General features: G+C 44.2%; 1 protein-coding gene across 1 annotated transcript; it reads right to left on the bottom strand.

The window, feature by feature from the left end:
- Positions 1 to 19184: 19184 nt before the first annotated feature.
- On the bottom strand, positions 19185 to 22053 carry LOC137145578 (uncharacterized; the record flags this gene model as incomplete). The annotated part of the gene is made up of 3 exons (XM_067536423.1): positions 21991 to 22053; positions 21230 to 21577; positions 19185 to 19498 (listed from the first exon to the last, which is right to left on the bottom strand). Coding segments are annotated over exons 1-3 (711 nt in total), but the record flags the coding sequence as incomplete, so codon positions are not given.
- Between the last annotated feature and the right edge of the window lie 368 nt (positions 22054 to 22421).

Here is a 22421-nt window from a genome sequence, read left to right on the forward strand (position 1 = left end):
AACAGGTTCCCACTGAATTTTACTCACAGCCTCAACCAAGAGGGGACTGGTTCCCTTTCCCACATTTCTGAGTTTCCTTCACAAAGCTGTCCCCAGAGAGTCTGTCTAAAATGTTGCAGCTGATGGGGACTTTCTCCTGCAGACACCGGAAGGGATTCTGGGGCCTGAGTCATCACAGGGTATGTTCAGCTAAAGAGATTTAGCTCCTCGTGTCTATCACTGAAAGGCAGGTTTTCTAATCCTTTAATCATTCTCATAATATGCACTACTGACATGTCATGAAATAATGAAACTTGAAAATAAAAAATTTCTGAAACAAAAATTTTGAAATTTCAAGAACTGTTGAAAATCTGTCTTCATTCTGAATTCGCATGAAAAGAACTTTTGAAATGTCAATGTTTCCCACAGCATGGAAATTCCAAGTTTCAATCAGCTTTAATGAGAGCCTGGATGAGAGTTTTAGCTGTGTGGATGGAGAGGAAACGCTATAGTTTAAAGATGTGATGTAGAAAGAATTGGCAAGATGTAGACATATAGGATGTGAGGACTGAGTTGTTGGTGTAGAGATTACCCAAAGAGAAGGGGTAGAGGGAGGAGAGAAAGGGACCATGGGCAGAACCCTGGGGAACTGCCATGGAAAGCTGGAGAGCAGATGAGGAGGGTCCTTTTTGACCAAGATGTTGAAGGAATTAAATAAAGAGGTAGGAGGAGAACCAGGGGAAGACAGCCACAGAAGCCAAGAGAGGATGAGATTTCGAGAAGAGTATGTTCCGTGATGTTGAAGGGGGCTGACATATTGAGGATGAGGATGGAGCCCTGGTTTTGATCTTTGGCCAGGTAAAGGACATTCGGGACTTTGGTGAGATCATCTTCAGTGGAATGCATGGGGAGGTGGTGATGGGGGGCGGGATGGGACAGGTAGCCAGGTTGGAGAGGGTCAAGATGGAATGGGAGGAGAAGAACTCCAGACAGCCAGTGTAGACAGCGTGTTCAATGAACTGTGAGATGGAAGGGAACAGGGCAGTAGTTGGAGGGTCGGAGATGGGATGTAGATGTTTTCATCACTACAGTTTGATCCACTGGCAGAACTTCAACCGCTGATATATAAACCCATGGTAATTCCAACCCCTAGTGTTCCCTTCAGTCAGTGTCCATTTCTCTCTCTCTCTGTTCTGCCTGTTTGGTGATTTCTCCATCCTTTGCTCCTGTCTTTGAACATATTATCTCAGCATCTGAGGCCTCTCTGCAGAGACCTGGATGCTGACAGTTCAGTGGGGAGGAGCTTATGCAATGGAAACTTAAGAAAAGCAGGTAAAGTTTCATGAACAAACCATTCAAATCCCAAATCTTGTTCTCTCCTACACCTCAAAAGAAATTGCGATGACAGGCTATAAAGGAAGAAATGTTTTAAAAAGAAGAAATGTTTTAAAAATTTGTTTTAAAAATTTAAAATTTAAAAAATGTTTAAAAAATTTAATGGATTTGGTGACTGAAGGTAACAGTGAATCAGGGAAAGGCTTGGACCACGGTGAGTGTACGTGATTCTTCTGGGCATCCACAAGATGCATTTCACAGTTTCTTATTGGATTTTACTCAGATCCACAATAGAAAGGGTATTGGATCCTTGTGTTTCTTAGCTGAGGGCTTCAGTTCAGAACTGTGTTCAGTTCTGGTGGCTTTACTTAAAAAAGTTGCTGAAAAATTGAAAAGGGTTCAGGGAAGAGCTACAGGAATGATTCACTGACTGGAAAACACCCTTACTGTGAGACCACAGGAGCGCTGGCTACTTAGCTTATCGAAGAGTAGGTTAAGAGATGATTTGATCATAGTCTGTAAGTAAATTAGACCGGGATGATACCTGCTACTAGAGGGCTCGTTAATATAGCAGTCAAACCCAGAACACAATTCAATGGGGGGAAGTTGAAGCTAGACAACAGTGAGGATATTTTATCCTTGGCGCCACTGGAATTGTTAGATGTGGTGGATTCTCAGTCACGTGAAATCCTTAAATCAAGACTGGCTCTCTTTCTGAAACATGCTGTCATTCCAAAACATCCTTTCTGTAGAGGGTGGCCCAAAACAGGACACAATACTCCAAATGAGGCCTCGTCACTGCCAAGTAGAGGGGAATAATCACTTTCCGTGATCTGCTGTCAGAGCTCCTACTAATGCAGTCCAATATGCCAAAGAGTGGTAGAACTTTGCCCTGTTTTTTGCAGCATTTAGATTAGAGTTAGTTCTGAACCAAAATCCCAGGTAGAAATAACTCCAAAATATGGGGGATTTTCTCTCTTTATTTGGAGGTGACTTTTGTGGTTGATCTCTCTCTCTCTCTCTCTCTGAAGGACTAACCAAAGCCCTGAAAGCAACCTCTAGTGTAGATGTGGATCTCTGATGTCTGTCTCTGAGTATATCTGCAATATAAGACCAGAGTTAGTGGAACTCGAGTCAGCAGACCTTGGATTTGAGAAACCATGGCTTGAGCATCTACATTGAGTGCTGATCCTAGGTTGAGAGTTTTTGAACTCTGACTCCAACTGGGTCTCCAACATCCACACTACAGTATTTAGGCTTGGTTCCAACCAATCATATATCCCAGTATTCCTAGCAGCCTCCTGAAATATGGCTGATCTAGCCCTTCATTTATGGTAGAGTGTAGAAAAAAGTTGATTTTCCACACCGGACATCACAGGAAGCGTAAGGAGCAAAAAAACATAAGAATGGCCATAGTGGGTCAGACCAGTGGTCCATGTAGCCCAGTATCCCGTCATCTGACAGCGGCCAATGCCAGGTGCTTCAAAGGGAATGAACAGGACAGGCAATCATCGAGTGATCCGTTACCAGTCTTCCACTCCCAGCTTGTGATAAAGAGCCTAGGAACACTCAGAGCATGGGATAGCATCCCTGACCATTTTGGGTAATAGCCATTGATGGTCCTATCCTCCATGAACTTATCTAGTTATTTCTTGAACTCTGTTATAGTTTTGGCCTTCTTAACATTCCCTGGCATTGTGTTTCATGGGCTTATACTTATAGTTTGGAATATATTTTCTAATGTGCATTACTTTGCATGTATCAACATTGAATTTCATTGGCCATTTTGTTGCCCGATCACCCAGTTTTATCAAATCCCTTTATAACTCTTTCAAGTCTGGTTTGGACTTAACTATCTTGAGTATTTTGTATCATCTGCAAATTTTGACACCTCCCTATTTATCCCTTTTTCCAGATAATTTCTGAATATGTTGAACAGCACTGGTCCCAGTACACACCATTGAGGGACACCATTGTTTATCTCTCTTCATTCTGCAATCTTACCACTGATTCCTACTGTTGTGTTCTGTCTTTTAACCAGTTACTGATCCAGGAACAGACCTTCCTATAATATGCTGTCTTACTTACCTTTTACCTTACTTTGCTTAAAAGTCTTTGGTGAGGGACCTTGTCAAAGGTTTTCTGAAAGTCTAAGTACACTATATCCACTGGATCACCCCTGTCCACATGGTTTTTGACCACCTCAAAGAATTCTAATAGATTAGTGAGGCATGATTTCCCTTAACAAAAGCCATGTTGAGTCTTCCCCAACAAATTGTGTTCATTTGTGTGTCTGATAATTTCGTTCTTTACTATCGTTTCAACCAATTTGCTTGGTACTGAAATTAGGTTTACCAGCATATAAATGCCAGGATGACTTCTGGAGCCTTTTTTAAAAGTTAGTGTCACTTTCCTCCAGTGATCTGTTAGAGAAGCTGATTTAAATGATAAGTTGCATACCACAGTTAGTAGTTCTGCAATTTCATATTTGAGTTCCTTCAGAACTTTTGGGTGATACCATCTGGTCCTGGTGACTTATGACTGTTTAATTTATCAATTTGTTCCTAAAACTCCTCTAGTGAGTCCTAAATCTGGGACAGTTCCTCAGATTTGTCACCAAAAAAGAATGACTCAGGAGTGGGAATCTCCCTCACATTCTCAGCCATGAAGACAGATGGAGAGAATTTATTTAGTTTCTCTCTAATGGCTTTATCTTCCTTGAGTGCTCCTTTAGGACCTCGATCGTCCAGTGACCCCATGGATTGCTGGCAGGCTTCCTGCTTCCCATGTACTCACATTTTTTTTGCTGTTAGTTTTTGAGTCTTTGGTTAGTTGGTCTTCAAATTCTTTTTTTGGCCTACCTAATTATACCTTTACACTTGACTTGCCAGAGTTTATGCTTCATTCTCTTTTCTGCATCAGAAATGATGTCCAATTTTTAAGGGATGCCTTTTTGCCTCTAACTGCTTCTTTTACTCTGTTGAGCCATGGTGGCTTTTTTGGTCCTCTTACTGCTTTTTTATTGGGGGTATACTTAACTTAAGCCTCTATTGTGGTGTTATGCCCTGAACTAGTCTAGTTTTCTCCTCTCTCTCACCCATATGCCCAGGCAGCTGCTACCTCCCCTCTAGAAGGAAAGGAAAGAACTTCTTATGTTGCCTTCCATGGTTGTCATGCCATGCGCATGATGGAGTGAGTACTGCTATAGACTGAGATGAGTTGTTCCTCCTGAATTTCAGACATGTTCCCTCTGCAGCCTGCCCAGCCCAGGCAGCACTAGCCCTCAGGGTCTCAGTTCTTCTCCTTAAATATGGCAATGCTGCTGTTAAACACTGAGCCCATCTTTCTGTTTGGATCCTGAAATACACAGACAGGATTTGAGGCAGCCAGTAAGAATCATGTTGGGAAGCTGAGGGAAGGAGGGAAATAATATTAAGTAGGGGAAAAAATCCCATTATTCTAGCTGATGTAAAAATTCTTCTGTAGAGAAGAAAATGTTTCTAGCAGGAAACTCCTCAGGATTGTCTACTTCTTTTATATGGGCGTGGGGGCAATGGGAGGACAGGGGACGTGTGGTGATGAAAGGCTGAGCAGCACTTAGTCCTTCTGGCCTTAAAGGCGATGAGTCTGTAAAGACGTGTGGCAGCTGCACTAAGAAGGTGACTATAGGAAGCAGCTGTTGCCCTGAACTGAACAGCACAGGGAGGTTTTTGTACTGGTCTGTATCACTGTGAGAGGAGTATCATAGCTTTGCAGACAGTAATAATCTGCAGCATCGTCAGCTTCAAACCTGTTGATTGTGAGAGTGTAATCGGTGCCTGATGCACTGCCGCTGAACCGGGCTGGGACCCCAGATTGCCGGTAGCTTCCACCATAAATTAGGAGCTTAGGAGCTTGTCCCTGTTTCTGTTGGTACCAGGCTAAGTAGTATTCACCTAAGTAAGTCAGGGTTGAACTGGCTTTGCAGCGGATAGTGACTGTGTCTCCAGGAGACACTGCTAGGGATTCTGGAGTCTGAGTCATCACAATCTGCCCACTGGAGTCTGAATTAAGAAACAGAATATGAATTAGTATATTCATGTATAGTCTCTCTCTCGTATGTACATATAGCATAAATATAGATCATTAATAATATAGTTAATCAAACTACAAACTATTTTGTCTTTATAAATATTCCCATTTGTCTCTTTCTATACTTATGATAGTTTGTCTTCTGAGAATGATACTGACGTTAAGTTTGAGGACAACCTTGCATCCCAAGGTGTCTGCAATTGTATTTTTATCATACCATTTTTATCTCTCTTTTGCCATTAAAAGGAGACAAGCATCTCAGAAGTTACTGTCACTAGCTGAAGAATTACGTCTTTATACGACTTTTCTACAACGCTTACATATTTCCGTGGCTTATTGTAGCTTAAATGATCCAGCCCGAGCTTCATTTGATTCTTACCATGGATCCAGAGCATTAACAGCCAGATGAGCTGAGCCTGTGAGATCATCTTGCTATGTCTGACTGATCCTGTGCTGAGCATTAAACTGTAACGAGCGTCACGGAACATTTATACTGCCTCAGAGCTGCAGCGTGTGGTCACTTTGGTGAGAATATGCAAATGTATTTCAGAGATGAAAATTCCCATTTGGTCTAAAAACGTTCAGTAAATGGGAAGTAAAAGGGGCTGTGGTTGAAATAGGCAAGTAGAATTCGATGGTCCCTGGGGCAGCATCCACAATTTGGCAGTTGTGATGACAGGGGAGATGGTGGTGCTCAGAGGTCCCTGTCAGGATCAGGCACTATTTTGTTGGGTGCTGAAGAGACTCATATTAATACAGTTCCTGTCCCTCACTCTGTGGTGAGGTGGCGTTTATCCGGGTGGAATGGGAATGAATGTTTTCAGCTCATCAGTGTTGTTTGGCTGCATCTGTAAATTTAACGAGCTCAGACTCATAGTTACGCAAGGCATTTCCTCAGAGATATGAATTCAGTGGTGCTGATTTCCTACCTCAGGGCTAACTCCTCTGTTCTCTACTGCTCTCTTCTGGCTTTATTATTCATCTCCTCAGAAACCCTATTGTGACGGGACAGCCTTAACCCTTAATTTCCTATCTGTGCTATTTAAATCCCAAAGGAGTAGAGGAATAAGCTAGTATTGAGTGCAGATAAATGGGCTAATATCCCATTAGTTTGTGAGCCCTTTGTCGGTGCTCCCCATGTTCTGTGTAACAATGCGTAAATAGATCAGGATTTTAATTCCTGGAGACCTAAAGTTAGACTCCTAAATCCCTATTTTAGCAACTAAAATATATGACCTCATCTTCAAAAGTGTGGCGCTCCCAGCACATGCCACTGGAGAGGTGGTCGGCCGTGGGGCGTCTGCGATGTGGAAGTGTAGATCCTTGTTTAAAGAGGTGAGATGTACAAAGCAGCTGCTCGAAAACATCCGTTCCCTGTGCTCAGATACAGCTCCAGGGTGGGGCACAGCCCCTGATCTCTGCTATGCCCACTGATGGCAGATTAGAAAAGGTGTCTAAAATTCACTAGACCAAGTGATTCTGCTGCTGCTACCGAGCTGTGAGATTCCTTCAATGGCTGGGTAATTTTAAATTGTGCTAGGACTGAGAGAGAGAGAGAGAGAAAATCAGCACAGTCTCTGACCACCCTGCACACAAGTCCTCCCTGGCAATGCCACCATTGTTTGAGCTGTGCTGCCCCTGTATGGTTGTCCAGGTTATGGGCTGCTGTAGATGCTTTGTGCTGCTGCAGTTTGAGTGATCCTTTATTTTCATATAATCCAGCATAAACCTAGGGTCTGGCTAGCCCTCAGGTAGGATTCCTGCCTCAATTTCCCTCCACCGGGTGGATAAACAAGCCCAGACCCGCTTTGGGTAGAGCACCGTCCCCGAATAGGGTCTTGCTTCACTCCTGGTTCAAATCCCCTTTATATGAGGAGAAGGGATTTGAACAGGGATCTGCCACAGTTCTGGTGAGCGCCCGAACCACTGGGCTCTGGGATATTTCCATGTGGGTCTCTTACTCTCTTGTTGAAGTTCCACTATAATAGAAACATTGAATAATTCAATATTAATTGGGCCAAAGAGAGAGTGAAGGTAACACTAGAGTTCCTTAGTGGGTCTGGGCCCCAGCCATTTCCATGGTTTTTGGATCAGGCCCTTATTATTACAAACATTTTCTCATTGTCGTTTGCAATTTTCAATGAGACAAAGTTAACCAGAAATTGTTTGTAACTCTGAGGAATAATCAGGATTTGATCTGAGTCTCCATTTTTCTTTAGAGGCCAATTATACTTTTAATTCATCCTGTTCCCTTTTGGTTTCATTTTTACCTTGGATCCGTGGTGCTAGCAGCCAGCTTAACTGAGCCTGTGAGACCATTTTGACGTGTTTTAGCTGTTCAGTGCTGGTCAGTAAGTGATGGAGAGAACGTTTATAGCCGCTCAGAGCACGAGGGAAAGATCAGGCAGTTGTGACTCCACACAGCATCTCATCTCATCCTTTCTGACAGAGGCTCAGCTGTTTGAAATCTAGGGACCGATTCTACCATGGCAAGAGATAAGTAACTGCAATGAAAATCACTGGGTCTGATTCTAATCTTGATTGCAGAGGTTTAACTCCATTTACCTCAGGGGAGTTACTCCTGGCTTACAGTGGTTGAAGTGAGATCAGAATCGGGGCCAGTGCAGGTTCTTTATAGGATTCAAAGGAGAACAGTGTCCACAGAACTGATGAATTTGCCTTATTTCAGAATGTGTATAATGATTATAATGATGTAAAAACATGTCTCCTCACTCCCTGAATCACTAGCTCTGCAGTTTGACTCAGAGGGCCTAATTTTTGCCTGTATTAGTGGTGCCATGTGGAAGGGGCAAAATGTTCTGAGAAGTGATTTATCTGCATATTTTCACACATCTGGAATTTCAGACGCTCTCGTATGTGTATGAATTTATGCCATCTGATGGCCATTGTGTGGAAGTCCAGTTTCTTTAGTCAAATACGCTATAGTACTTTGAATCTGATTGAAAATACATTAAAAAGAATTAAGAATACATTTGCATGACTTTAGACACCTCTTAGCTCCCTAATGCTTCTTAGGTGACCATCCTATTGGCCTGTCATTTTAACAGGTTCATGTAAGACTCTCACAGTATCCTCTGCATAGTTAGGGTTGGAGCTAAATTTCTGTTTAAAGCTGAACTGTGTATTCCCTCTAAAAGCTACAAAAGAAGTCCGATAAGTCTGAAAAGTGGGAGGTGAGGTCAGAAGTTGGGGTAGACCTTGTAGGGAAAAACCTGAATTCATTTGATACGGAGATAGTTGAGATAACAGCATCTGTCAAATGCGTTGGTTTCGAAGTTGCACAAATCCTTTAATGCTTTTTTTTGAGCACAGCCAGGAAAAGGAAGTCCCAGGAAAGAAATAAAAAGATAATGTCTAAAAACAACCAAAGTACTTAGAAACCCCAATCCTGTCCCATAACGACCTACACATGTACATTTTTCTAGAAAAGAAAGAAATATGTTCGAGAATAACTTTGTATTATCTAAAAACTGTTAACCTGCTGTAAAACCAGACCAGAAAATGAATACAGTGAGTTTACAAAGGACTAGAGCTGGGGACGAATTACAGGAAGGAAAACACATGCCTCAATGAAACAGTGCTACAATCTCCAGGCATAATAGTCCCCCAGATTGCTGTGACACTGATGCAGGCTGAGATGCCCAATTCAGTCACGTGGGTGCAGGCCCCACTGAAATCAATAGGAGTAATTTAGTTAATCTAGGGATGGATTGAACCTGTAGTGTTTAGCCAATTATTTAGGGTGCGGTTGTGTTTATTTTATAGGGTTGCTGAATGTTAGCGCTTGAGGAGGCCTCAGCCCTTCACAGGGGCGTGCGCAGGAATTTAAATGTGAATGCTTTTGGAGGGGCACGTTAAACACACACAAATGAAAGGTTTGCCTGACACTCTCCCCCTCCTCCCCCAGTTTCTCGGTACTCCTCTGGAGGAGACCCCAGCAGCGAGGAGGCAGTGTCTCCCCCTTGTAGCTGGACTCTCCATGTCCCTGTAGCCCAGGGAGGGAGGAAGCAGGCTGGCTGCCACCTGAGCTCCTCCCGCCCCAACCCCACAGCTGCAGCCTGCTGCTCCTCCTTCCCTGGGGCTGGAAAACCAGCCCTGCTGCTTGCTTTGCAGACCTCCAGCAGAGACCATGCCTGGGACTGCAGCAGCAGGGGGGAGGAGCAGCAGGCTGCAGCTGTAAGGTGCGGGGAGAAGGAGCTGAGCTGGCAGCCAGCCACCCCCCTGCTTCCTCCCTTCCTGGGTTGCAGGGACACAGATTTTTTTATGGGGAGGCCATACCCCTACTTCCCCCCCTTGTGCACACTCCTGGTCTGGGAAGCAAGCACAAGATGCTTTTAGCAGGTTCCCATTGGAGTGTGACTGCCCCAGTAGAAAGCGGTTGGGATCCATTCCCCATGGCTGTGAGCTGCCACTGTGAATCTTTCTCCAGTGGTTCCCTTAAAAACTTTAGTTATGTCTTTTCCCCACAAACTCTCCTGAGCCTTTGTCAGGTACAAATGCCCTTCCCTTTCCAAGGCCCTGCATTTCTACAGTGCTCGCAGTGCCAGAGACTCATTGGATCCTCCTAGGTTCCCTCTCCTGTCAAACCATGTTTCTACCCCAGTGGGTCACTAGAGATTGTGGTGAGTTGTTCCCTTCCAACGTCTGTAAACTCTAGAGCTGAGGTCATCAATTCTGCTCCTGCCCTGGCAGAGCTGTCAGTAAAGCCTTGGGCTGACCTGAAATGCTCTTTTAGGGCAGTAGTTAGGAGGTGAGTAAAGTAATTTGCAGCCAGAAAAATAATGCCACTATGACTGGAGAAGTTGAAAGCTCTTCTGTGGGGAAGGAAATTTCTCTCACAGCAAACTGCTGATTTTTATTTTATTTTAGGCTGGGAGCAGAGTCTTTGGAGCGGAAAGTTTGCCCCCAGATAATGTGTAGCATTTGCACTGAGGATGTGGCTGTGTTAAGGAAGCAGCTGTTACACTGAATAAAACAGCACAGGGAGGTTTTTGTATCAGTCTCTATCATCGTGTAAGTGTTACCGTAGCCTTGCTGACAATAGTAATCTCCTGCATCTTCAGCTTGAATGTTGTTGATTGTGAGTGTGAAATCCATCCCAGACCCACTGCCACTGAACCGGTCTGGGATCCCAGAGGCAGGGGTGGAAGCATGATAGATAAGGAGCTTAGGAGCTTGTCTGGATTTCTTTTGGTACCAGGCTAAGTAGGTATAAGTGCCTGTAATATTTGCACTGGCTTTGCAGTTGACAGTGGCTGTGTCACCTGAAAACACTGCCAGGAATTCAGGAGTTTGAGTCATCACGGGCTGTCCACTGGAGTCTGAGTTTACAAAGAGAATATAAATGAATAGAAATACAGATCTAGTCAATCAAACTAAACAGTAACGTGTTTGTAAAATGTTCTCATATGCATCTTTACCCTATTACTGTACATAGCCACCTGGTGGTGATGCTAACGTCAAGTTCCAGATTCCTATTGCTCATTATTTTCTAAAATCTATTTCTTTTCTTAATTCTAGTTAAAATGATATAATGATTTTAATAAATTAGTGTTGAACTTTGATTATAGTTTACGAGTCAATATACAAAATTTCCAGATCTTTGAAATTTTTCAGAGGATAATTGTTCTTTTAATTCTTCAAATTCCTTCTTGGTTTGATTCTTACCCTGGATCCAGAGCATTAGCAGGCAGATGAGCTGAGCCTGGGAGATCATCTTGCTTCGTCTGACTGGCCTGTTGCTGATCAACAAACTGTAACAAGTGACACGGATCATTTATAATAGCTCAGAGCTGCAGGGGATATTTGCTTGGGTGTGAAATATGCAAATTGGGGTCTACTATGAAAGGTCACCCCTAGTCCACAAAAACACACAAAAAGAGAAGTGAAGGGGCCGTAAGTGAGATAAGGAAGTTTGAGAAGACAGTCTTGGGGACAGGAGCCTGCATGTTCAAATAACTGGTGTCAGGAATAAATGGAAATAAATGTTCTCAGCATATGATGATTGCTGTAATGCTGGTTAATATTGTTTTTACACTGGAGATCTCATCACAGTGATACAGATGGTATGAGTTCTCTTAGCCTGAGAAACTGTACTGGAGGGAGAGGGGGCTTTAAGCAGGGATAATCCTTATTTAGCAGGGGTAATTCTTGCTTAGCTGAATCTGTGCCATCGCTGCACATCCTCGTCTACACTAGGACAGCAAGATTGGTACAGCTACACTGATTCCTGTATACCATTTCCTGAACTGGGCCTGCTCCCTGTGGAAACAGGACTGTAAAGGACCTTGTCTTTAGTCAGGAAATGGAACCAGAGATGACTGCTCAGAGTAGCAGGGAGAGATCAGTGAGAAGGAAAGCATCTGTTTTTGGAACCCAAATCATAGGCTTGGGGCTTGAGAAGTGCTTTGCATGTATTATGACACTTGTAGTCTCTTCTAACCCTATGATTGCAAAATAGAGGGTCAGAGCCTGAACTGGTGTAAACTAGCATAGCTCCACTGACTTCAGCTCAGTATCCACCTGGTATGTTTTATGGGTCAGTGTAGTCTTTTAAGAAATTCCTTCCATATCCAGAAGCTGATGTCCAGTGCATATAAGCCATGCTGTACACATGTGTGATGCTATCAAGCGGCAGAGAACAGGATGTTTAGTTCAGTCAAATGGCTTGTTTATATTGTAAACTGAATACATAGATACTTGTAAAGTGATGAAAGAAAGTGTCAGAGGAGCCATAGACTCCTAGTAATACAAACAATCTGATTTCTTTTTTATGACTTATGTGTGAGTAAATTGTCTATTATTGATTCAACTTTTTCCCCTTCCACACTGTGAGAAAACTAAGACCTTTCAAGGTTTTGGTGGGGGGAAGTTAGGAAGAACCCACCCCATCCTAGAATGGCCAAGTGCTTGGGGCACTCACGTGGGACGTGGAACACCAAGGTTCAAGTCCCTGGTCTGAATCAGTGGAGGGATTCTCTTGTGTCTCTTGTGATCGGGTGTCCACCCCACACAAGTCCTGAGAGGGTTCATTTGAGCCAGAGGAGGTCAATTAACCTTATTTGCTGCACCTGGAGGAAAGCTAGGGCTTGGTAAGCAGTAATTGCAGATGAAGCCCAGTGGCTGGTTGAGCTTGGATATGAGTATAAAGCCAGGAAGTGAGAACAGCAAGAGAGTGTCGCACGTGGTGCCTTCATTACTTGGTCTCTGTGTGTGCTACAGATAGTAGCAGGTGAAATGCCTATCACCCGTAGAATGATGGTCCTAGACTTACCCTTTTGGGCCAAAGCACTGGGTAGTAATGAAGGTGACAACACTAAACTAATATATAATGATTGATGAGAATTAAGTAGACCCTGGGTAGGACCGAAAAAAACCAATTCCTGCTGTAAGTAGAGTACAGGAATGGATGAAAGAAAGGATTGAAAGAGCTCAAAATCTATAGCTGTGGGTAAATAGTGTCTCACTGGAGAACCGTCCCCCTTGAGATAGACATGGAATTCTATAATGAAATAAATAAAAGGAGCAGATGGACAGGTACACAAGATAGAGCAAATCAGTGTATTTGTGGTGAGCAGGGATGCTATTGCCAAATATACACACATGGCTCCAAGGATGGAGGAACGGGAAGAGTGGGAACAGCTTTCTGCCTGCCCTAACGCGGACTCACACTGCCAGAGGGGAAGTGTCATTTGGTAAGAGCCCTACAACGCTTCCCTTCCTGATCACAGTCTAGATCTCTGATCCCTTCTGTGATCCTGCTCCCTCTCAGCAGCCAGCCAATGACCCTTCAATTCAACACCCCCACAGTTACAAGCCGGCTGGGTGGAGTTTCTGGCTAGGAGCCCTAGTCTCTGTGTCTCTGTGCACCTAGCAGTACATATTCTTTTAGGTCTCCGTCCCCCACCATAAACTATCATGCAACTCCACTTAACTTCTGTCCTGTAACAACATCTCCTATCATAATCTATAGTGGCAGAGGCACTTTATGCCTGCATAACTGCATCTACACTAAGTCTTACAGCAGCATAGCTATGTTGGTCAAAAAGTCACACCCAGACTGGCATAGCTGTGCTGTTTATAAGTATTAACTGTACCTCAGGCCTAAGAGTGGTAGAACTTGGTCCTGTGTTTGCAGCATCTGGATTAGTGTTGGACCTGAACCAAAATCGCAGGTAGAAATAACTCCAAACTATGGAGGAATTTATCTTTTTATTTGGATTCGACTTTTGTGGTTGATTTCTCTCTCTCTCTCAAGGACCTAACCAAAGCCCTCAAACCAACCTCTGGCGTGGATGTGGATCTCTGATGTCTGTCTCTGGGTATATCTGCAATGTAAAACCAGGGTTAGTGGGACTCGAGTCAGCAGACCCTGGATTTGAGAACCCAGGACCTGAGCATCTACACTGAGTGCTGATCCTAGGTTGACAATTTTTGAACCCGGACTCCAACCTGGGGCTCCAACATCCACACTGCAATATTCAGGCTTATGTCCAACCAATCATATATCCCAGAATTACTAGTACCCTCCTGAAATGTGATTGTTCTAGCCCTTGGTTCGTGATAGAGTGTGGAAAAAAGTTGATTTTCTACACCAGGCATCATAGAAAACGTAAGCAACATAAAAATGCAAGAATGGCCATAATGGGTCAGACCAATGGTGCATGTAGCCCAGTATCGTGTTATCCGACAGCAGCCAATGCCAGGTGCTTCAAAGGGAAAGAACAGGACAGGCAATCATTGAGTGAACCATTACCTGTCATCCACTCCCAGCTTCTGACAAAGAGCCTAGGGACACTCAGAGCATGGGATTGCATGTGGAGTCTTAGAGCAGTTCAGTGGCCGTGAATCGGGCATCCATTTCACACACACAATCAGCAGTGATGAAGCTGAGGATGCTGGCTGGCCAGGAGCACAGATTTACTAGACATTGTTTCTATCCTCATTTGTTATTGGTTATTCATTGATATATTGATTAGAGACTGAGAACTTTTTGCTGTGGCAGTTTTGGCTTTCTTTTTATTGATTTCTGGCAGGGTGGACAGGGTAAAGGTTAGTGTGTGTACCACTATGTTAGTAGAGGAGATTGTACAAGTCTGATATATTATATTACTTGTAAATTATTATAAATATAAGATGTGACTTTTTCCATCAGGATGTTAGGGGGAAAATCCTGTGATTGGTTAGGTTTTGGCTTGTTGTTAACAGGTCTGCAACACCCACAATTACCATTGAAGTTAGTGCTGTCTTCTTTTTTATAGATTTCTAAACCAATAAGAGACCATTGTGATGATCTAGCCTGACTTCCTGCTCTAGGACTTCCTTGAATTCATTCCCGTTTAAATTAGAGCACATATTTTAGAAAAACATCCAATCTTGACTTAAAATTGTCCTGCGATGGAGACTCCACCATAACCCTCAGTAACTTGTTCCATTAGTTACTCTCTGCTAAATTTGTATTGTATTTCTCCTCTGAATTTGCCTAGCTTCAACTTCTAGCCATTCATTCCTCTTACGTCTTTGTCTGCTGGATTGAAGAGATCTCTTTTATCAAATATCAGATCCCAATGTAGGTACTTGTAGACTGATTCATCCTTAACCCTGTCTCTGAGAAGCTAAACAGTGATAGACTCAAGGAGCTCAATCTATCAGGCAGGTTTTCTGATCCTTTAATCACTCCTGTGGCTCTTCTCTGAACCCTCTCCAATTTTTCAACATCCTTCTTGAATTGCGGACACTAGAAGTGGATACGCTATTCCTAAAACGGCCTCAGCAGTGCCAAACAGAGGGGTTACATTACCTCTTTCTTCCTCCTCTGGATTCCCCTGTGTGTACCTCCAAGAGCTGTATTAGCCCTTTTGTTCACAGCTTTGTTCATATTCAGCTGATTATCCACCATGTCTCCCTCCAGAGTCTTTCAGAGTCACTGCTTCTCAAGATAAAGTTCCCCAACATGTATGTATGGCCTGAATTCTTTCTTCCTAGATGTATACATTTCCTTTTGGCTGTATTGAAAGGCATATTGATTGCTTGTGCCCAGGTTACCATGTGATCCCGATTGCTTTGTCTCATTGACCTGTCGTCCTCTTTATTTACCACTACACAACTCTTTGTGTCACCTGCAAACATTAGTAATGATATTATGTTTTCCCCTGGGTCGTTGATGAAACTGTTAAATAGTATAGGGCCAAAAGGCACTTCTTGCTAGATCCCACTAGACAGAGCCCAGGTCAATGCTGATTCCCCATTTCCAGTTACATTTTGAATCCCATCAGTCATCCCATTTTTAATCCATTCAATGTGTGTCGTGTTGATTTTGTATTATTCTACTTTCTTATATGACAGATTCCAGTTACTTTTTGAGAGGACAGAAGCTGTGCTGATCACAAATAAGTACAGGAAATAACTTTTACTATGAGGAGCAGAACTGGTTCATTCAGAGCAGAAGGTTTTTTGTGGTGGTCTGCCTCATTGCATCTGAGCATATTGCTGGCAATAATCTCCAGGATCATCAGCTTCAACCCTGCTGCTTCAACTCCTGTGAGGGAAGTCAGTGCCTGACCCACTGCCAACGAGTGGGTCTAGGATTGCAGAGCAATGGGTGAAAGCGCTATAGATAAATTGCTTAGGAGATGGTGTTGGTACCAGATCACGGAGCTATAAGCACTGGCTTTGCGGTGAGAGTGACCGTATCTCCTGGAGACACGGCTGGTATTACGAAGTCTGAGTCAGCACAATGTCTCTGAAGAAGTCTGCATGGGGAATGCAATTAAAATAAATATCTGCCAAAATTCTTTTGATTAACTGAAGGACAATCTTTCTAGGTGTGACAAGGAGCGATCATTAAATTACATTCACACCTGTATACTCTGCGAATGGGATTAAGATCTACTGTCAATTTGGTAAAAAAGTTAATAGCACATTAGCTGGTCTGTTTCAACCAGATTTTCCCCCTTGCTGTTCTTATCCTGAATCCAGAGCATGAGGAGCCAGAGAGGCAGAAACAAGCCAGGTTTACACTAGAAGCACATTGCCACTATAGCTATACCAATATGCCGTACCAGAGTACTACCAGTGTGAACACAGAACTTGAGCTATTTATAACTTTTACCATTATCACTTATTCCATTCTCCCCCACCCCCGAATGAAACAAACCGTACCGATAAGTGCATGGTATTGGCAGTCTAACTGCGTTTACACTAGAGGCTTTTGCCAGCACAGTTAAGTCGGTCACAATTCAGGTCTCATCACACCCTTGACTGACATAGCTGTGTGGACAACAGTTTGTAGAGTAGACCTGGCCTTGAGAGAGCAACTGATCTGTCTAGAGTGACAGATCAAGAGCTTTGAAACAGAAAGTGTTACACTGCAACACGCACGGCAGCTGTGATGGGCAGGGGACCATCCTAGAGTGTGGAAATATGTAAAACACGCCAGTGGAAATACGCAAAGTGGACACTGTGACTGTACATCGCCTGGTCCCCAGTGAAGAGATGTCAGGCACAGAACTGTATACAGTCCTTGATCTGTCTGTACAGCCCTTACAAACAGCTTGGCTGTTACTCACAGGCTGGATACCCAGCTATCATTGTTAGTTCTCTACAGGATTTAATTCATCCCTGTGCAAAGGGGCAGTACGAGGCCTATGCACCAATCAAGTCACGTGTAAGCTCCCAGAAGGCTTTAGTGGTTCTTCAGAACACAAGCCCTGTCTGAATCTTCAGCACCTCTGCTCAGAGCCCAGGTGTGGGGAGCTCACCAATAGAAACCCCAGGAAAGCAGCCAGCACCTCTAGGGCTCAGTTCCGGTTTGCATAAAGCCAAACAAATCCTCAGGGTCAGGAGTTGTTCCTCTGCGGCCTTCCCAGCCCCTGGGAGCCCCTGAGTTCAGGTTCGCTGACTAGAGGGGAGTCTCTGTAACAAGGGAAGCCAGGCGCTGTGAAGATGTCAACTCGTGATGAAAGAGCACCCAGCTTATCTGCAACGCTGCCCCTCAGCCTCAACGTGGAGAGTAACGTAGGCCGAGCCAGGCCATAGTGGTGGCAACTCTTGATGAGCCAGAGAATAATCTGTTGAGCCTGGTCCAGCTTCTATGAGCCAATGGACAAGGAGGCAGGGGCGTGCAGCAATAGACTCCTGAAATGTAGCGTGTGACTCTCTTTCCCACCGATGCTTCAGCTCTATAAGAACATGACTGCTCTGCTTGTGGAAGCTGACAAGGGGCCCGTCCCTGGCCTGCCCCTCCCTGCCCAGCATTACCCACTTTGCGTTGGTTGCCTTTGGATGACCTGTTGAGAGAGGAGGTTGCAGCCACTTCGCATTGCTGTAACCTAGTCTCTTAGTGGGATTACTATTGCAGGAGAATAATCCTGTGCAAACTCAAAGGAATTCCAGCCCTTAGTATCCCCTTCAGAGTCTGTTGTTGCCTCATAAGCTCTGCCGCTTAATTAGGCTGTTCCTTTTATCCTGTAAGATCTCAGCCCCTGACTCCTCTCTGCAGGGATCTGGGTGCTGACAGTGCAGCTGGGTGGAGCTCAATGGAAGGAAACCCCAGCCAAGCAACCAGCACCTCCAGTGGTCAGTACCAGTTTGGGCAAAACCATCTAAATCCTCAAACCCCAACCTTTGCCCCCAGCCCTAAAAATCTTAAATGCCCTCATCTAAGGAGGAAATATGTTTGTTTTTAACCTCCATCAGAGCCTACTTGTGAATCTGACAACTGCCCAATTGCTTTCTTAAACGCCCCAGGTTGTTATGACCTTCCTCCTCTCAGAGGAAGGCTGGACGCAGCCAATAGCTCTGGTCTGTGTTATTTCACGTATCCAGTAGCGTGGGTCACTAGAGAGTATCGTGAGTTGTTCCTTCATTCTACAAGGTGAGCTTGATGCCCCTTCAATCCATCTAGCCTGTGCTAGCTGTGGAGTTCAGGAACTTTGTCCAGCCTTTCCAAAAGGCAGCACTGCCAGTAAAGCACTGGGAGGCTATGTCTGTTTCAACCCTGAAATGCTCAGACTGGGAAGCAAGCAAGTAAGAAATATTTTGGGGAATTGGAGAGTAAAATCATTAATACAGGAGAAAAATGCCTCCCCCAATTCAGTTGCTGCTGCTGCAGCAAAAAAACTTTTCTGTTTGAAAGAAATATCTCTAGCAGCAAACTTTTCTGGCAGGACAGTATGCTTTACAGTAGTTGTGTGACCTGGTGGTGGTGATGGTAAACAGCCTTCCAAGTTGTTTTCCTTAGCGTGCGAGCAAATGTTCAGTTTTGGGAAGACATGCTGTTATTCTTAGTTTTGTTTATACAAGGTTTTTAGGAAAGGGAGCTGTGGGAGTAGCAGGGGAGTTTGCTCTTTGTCTTGGTCTCTGATTAGAGTAAATTCTTGAGGCAGATTTGCTCCCTGGCATATGGACATTAATGTTGGAATGAGATTCCTGAAAGAAGGGTTTGCCTGCATGCCCTTTGTTTCAGGACAGGTGTTGATATGTAAAGAAAACAAGTTATACTTGGTATTCTCAGACTCCACATCACTGATTTCTGCTGAACTGACAAGCTTACCTACAAGTCCAGGACAACTGCTACGGCTTGGCAGAGGGTCAGCACTGGTTTTAGTGGTGGGATGCCTATTTGGACAAGAAGCAATAGAATTATAGACGTGTGAGCAATGGGAGAAAAGGAGATTGATCAAAACACTGTCCAAAATCTAGTGTAGCAGTTATGTATAGGAAGCAGCTGTTCCCTGAAAGGAACAGTGTGGGGAGGTTTTTGTATTGGTCTGTATCACTGTGAGGGGGTAGCTGTGGTACTGCTGACAATAATAATCTGCAGCATCTTCCGCTTCAACCCTGCTGATTGTGAATGCGTAGTCAGTGCCCGACCCACTGCCGCTGAACCGGTCTGGGGTCCCAGAGGCATGGGTGGAAGCATTATAGATAAGGAGCTTCGGAGTTTGTCCCATTTTCTGCTGGTACCAGGCAAAGTAGTCACTGCCTGAGTAAGTGAGGCTTGAACTGGCTTTGCAGCTGATGGTGACTTTCTCTCCTGGAGACACTGACAGGGATTCTGGAGTCTGGGTCATCACAATGTCCCCGCTTGAGTCTGGATTTAAGAATAAAATGTAATTGAAGACATTGTCAGTCAAACTGGACCATACTGTGGCTGTTTCAAGATTCCCATTGGCATCTTCATGTAATTACTGTAGCTCATCACCTGGCCATGATATTAAAGGTTAAACTCTTTCCTTCTAAATCCCTTTCTCTATTACTCACAGCTTTCTCATATGTGGTTTTTTTTTAATGGCAGTTTAAATAAGAGAAACGTTCTCTGAAGTTAGTGACACTCTCTGATGAAAGAGTTTTGTTTGATATTCAGCCTCTCTAGATTTAAACAGTTTTTTTATTGGATCAATCTGTAATCTCGTTAGGATTACATCTTTTCATTATATGTCTGTAAATTGCCTAGAACAAAGGTGCCCTGGTTCCCGAGTAGTTCATCTTGGTTCTACTGCAGTGCAAATAATAAACAATAACTTTAATTCAGACCATTCCCCCTTGATTGATTCTTACCCTGGATCCAGAGCACTAACAGCCAGATGAGTTGAGCCTGAGAGATCATCTTGATACGTCTGACCGGCCGGATTCTGATCAACAAGCCATAACAACAGAGAGAGCACGTTTATAACGGCTCACAAGAGTGGGGAAATATCACTTGGGGGTGGGAATATGCAAATCAGGGTCAGATGAAAATTCATGTCCTCGTTACACATGCACAAAAAAGGAAGGGCCCTGGAAGTTGCAGGGAAACTTGCAGAGGTTAAGTTCAACCTCACAGGCCCTGGGCAGCTCCCTCACTACGGATTGAAATGACACTTGTCAGGTTGACTGGGAGTAAATGTTCTCAGCTCATAACTCACGTATAGGTCCCTGTTAGTAGCACTGTGACACTAGAGATGGCCTCACAACAACGCTACGCTGTATTCTTTCTGACCGAGAAAGGATATGGAGGATTGCTTGTGAGTGTGTGTTCAGGCTCTCAGCAAACATGGGTGAACCCTGAAGAGGCCAATTAAGGCTTGATCTAAAGCCCACTTTCGTTAGTAGGAGTCTCTCCACTGACTTCAATGGGTTTTTGGATCAGGTTTTATGTGCTAATCCCTGTGTCTCCTCGTTTACACCGAGGTGTCAGCACAAGTGCAGCTAGACAGTGTGCTGGAATTGGTCTTTGCCTATGATCTGCCCCCTCCTAGCTCCAGGAGATGGGGAGGCACAGGGCCGGGGTGGGGAGCCAGGGCTTTGAGGGCTGAATGCAGCTCCTAACACAGCCTGTCGGTGTCATGCCGTGTCTCCACCACATTGGGTGGCGAGGGGGTGCCGTGACTTGTTCCTTCGCTGCCTGTGCAGCCTTCCCAGTCCCCAGAACCCCTGGCGCTCAGCCTCTCAATTCTGTCCCCCGCTGTGGCAGCACTGCCCATAACACCCTGGGCTGACCATGTCTGTTTTTATTAAAAAATGCTTCCCTCCACTCCCCCCCCCCCCGTGTTTATCGGGCAGTGAGTGAGAGAGATTGTTTGGGTATTGGAAACAAAATCATTTACCCTGGAGAAAAATGTTCAGGTGAGGTAAAACCTCTGATATTTGGGAAAAAAATGATGTGGGCCATGAACTTATTCCTATTTGTGCTGCAAGCTGGGGAGGCGTGGGAGAACAGCCGTGTCTGAAGCCCAGGCAGCAAAGTATTCATGTGCTGACCAAATCTCCACCCCTGCATCAGGCCTGGCAGTTGCACTGATCTCGTGAACACTGAGGAAGCAGCTGTGACACTGAACTGAACGGCACCAGCAGGTTTTTGTACTGGCCTGTATCACTGTGAGAGGAGCAGGATACGTTTTCTGAGAGTAATAGTCTCCGGCATCTTCAGGTTCCACCCTGCTGATTTTGAGAGTGAAATCGGTGCCAGACCCACTGCCGCTGAACCGGGCTGGAACCCCAGATTGCACGGTAGAAGCATAATAGACAAGGAGCTTCGGAGCTTGTCCTGATTTCTGTTGATACCAGGCTAAGTAGTTAGTGCTACCACTAGTCAGGCTTGAACTGGCTTTGCAGTGGATGGTGACTGTGTCTCCAGGAGACACTGCCAAGGATTCTGGAGTCTGAGTCAGCACAATCTGCCCACTGGAGTCTGAATTAAGAAACAGAATATAAATTAGTATATACATGTATAGTCTATCTCTCTAATCTTCATGTATAGCATGAGTATATATAATCATGCGTGTATATATAAAATCAATAGTATAGTTAATCAAAATACAATATTTTGTCTTTATAAAGAGTCCAGTCATAAGTCATCTTTGAGAATGATGTGAACATTATGTTTGAGCTGTTGGTTTTTTTCATTCTAAGTTGTTTTTAATTGTGTGTATTTTTCTCAGACCTCTTTTCCCTTTTAGTTGCAATTAGGAGCCATCGCTTCAGAAGTTACTGCCATGAACTGAGGACTGCTTATATATCAATATACAATATTTCTAGATCTCTGAAATTTTTCCATAGATCATTGGGACTTAAATGATCCAGCCCCCTTCATTTGATTCTTACCCTGAATCCAGAGCACCAGCAGCCAGATGAGATGAGCTTGTGAAATCATCTTGCTACGTCTGACTGGCCCGATGCTGATCAACAAAAAACAGTGACATGCAACATTTATAATGGCTGACAGTGGCAGGGTGATGTCACCTGAGTGTGAAATATGCAAATTTAGCTCAGAGATTAAAATTCCCAGTTGAGCGAAAAACGTGCAGAGAAAGGAAAGTAAAAGGAGCTGTGGATGAAATAGGCAAGTGCAACCTACCGGGCCCTTGAGCTGCTCAGTTTGTGTTAAACTGGTCGTTCTGTTGATAGTGATAATGGTACTCAGAGGTGGTCTCTGTCTGGATCAGGACCCAATTTTCTTGGGTGCTGATCAACCCCATATTAAGTTACAGTCCCTGTCCCTCACTATATATTGAAATGGAGTTTGTCAGGGTGGA

Source organism: Emydura macquarii, unplaced genomic scaffold (assembly GCF_026122565.2).
Source record: "Emydura macquarii macquarii isolate MOO-44397 ecotype Brisbane River unplaced genomic scaffold, CSIRO-AGI_Emac_v2 contig_3595, whole genome shotgun sequence".
Classification (NCBI taxonomy): Eukaryota; Metazoa; Chordata; order Testudines; family Chelidae; genus Emydura; species Emydura macquarii.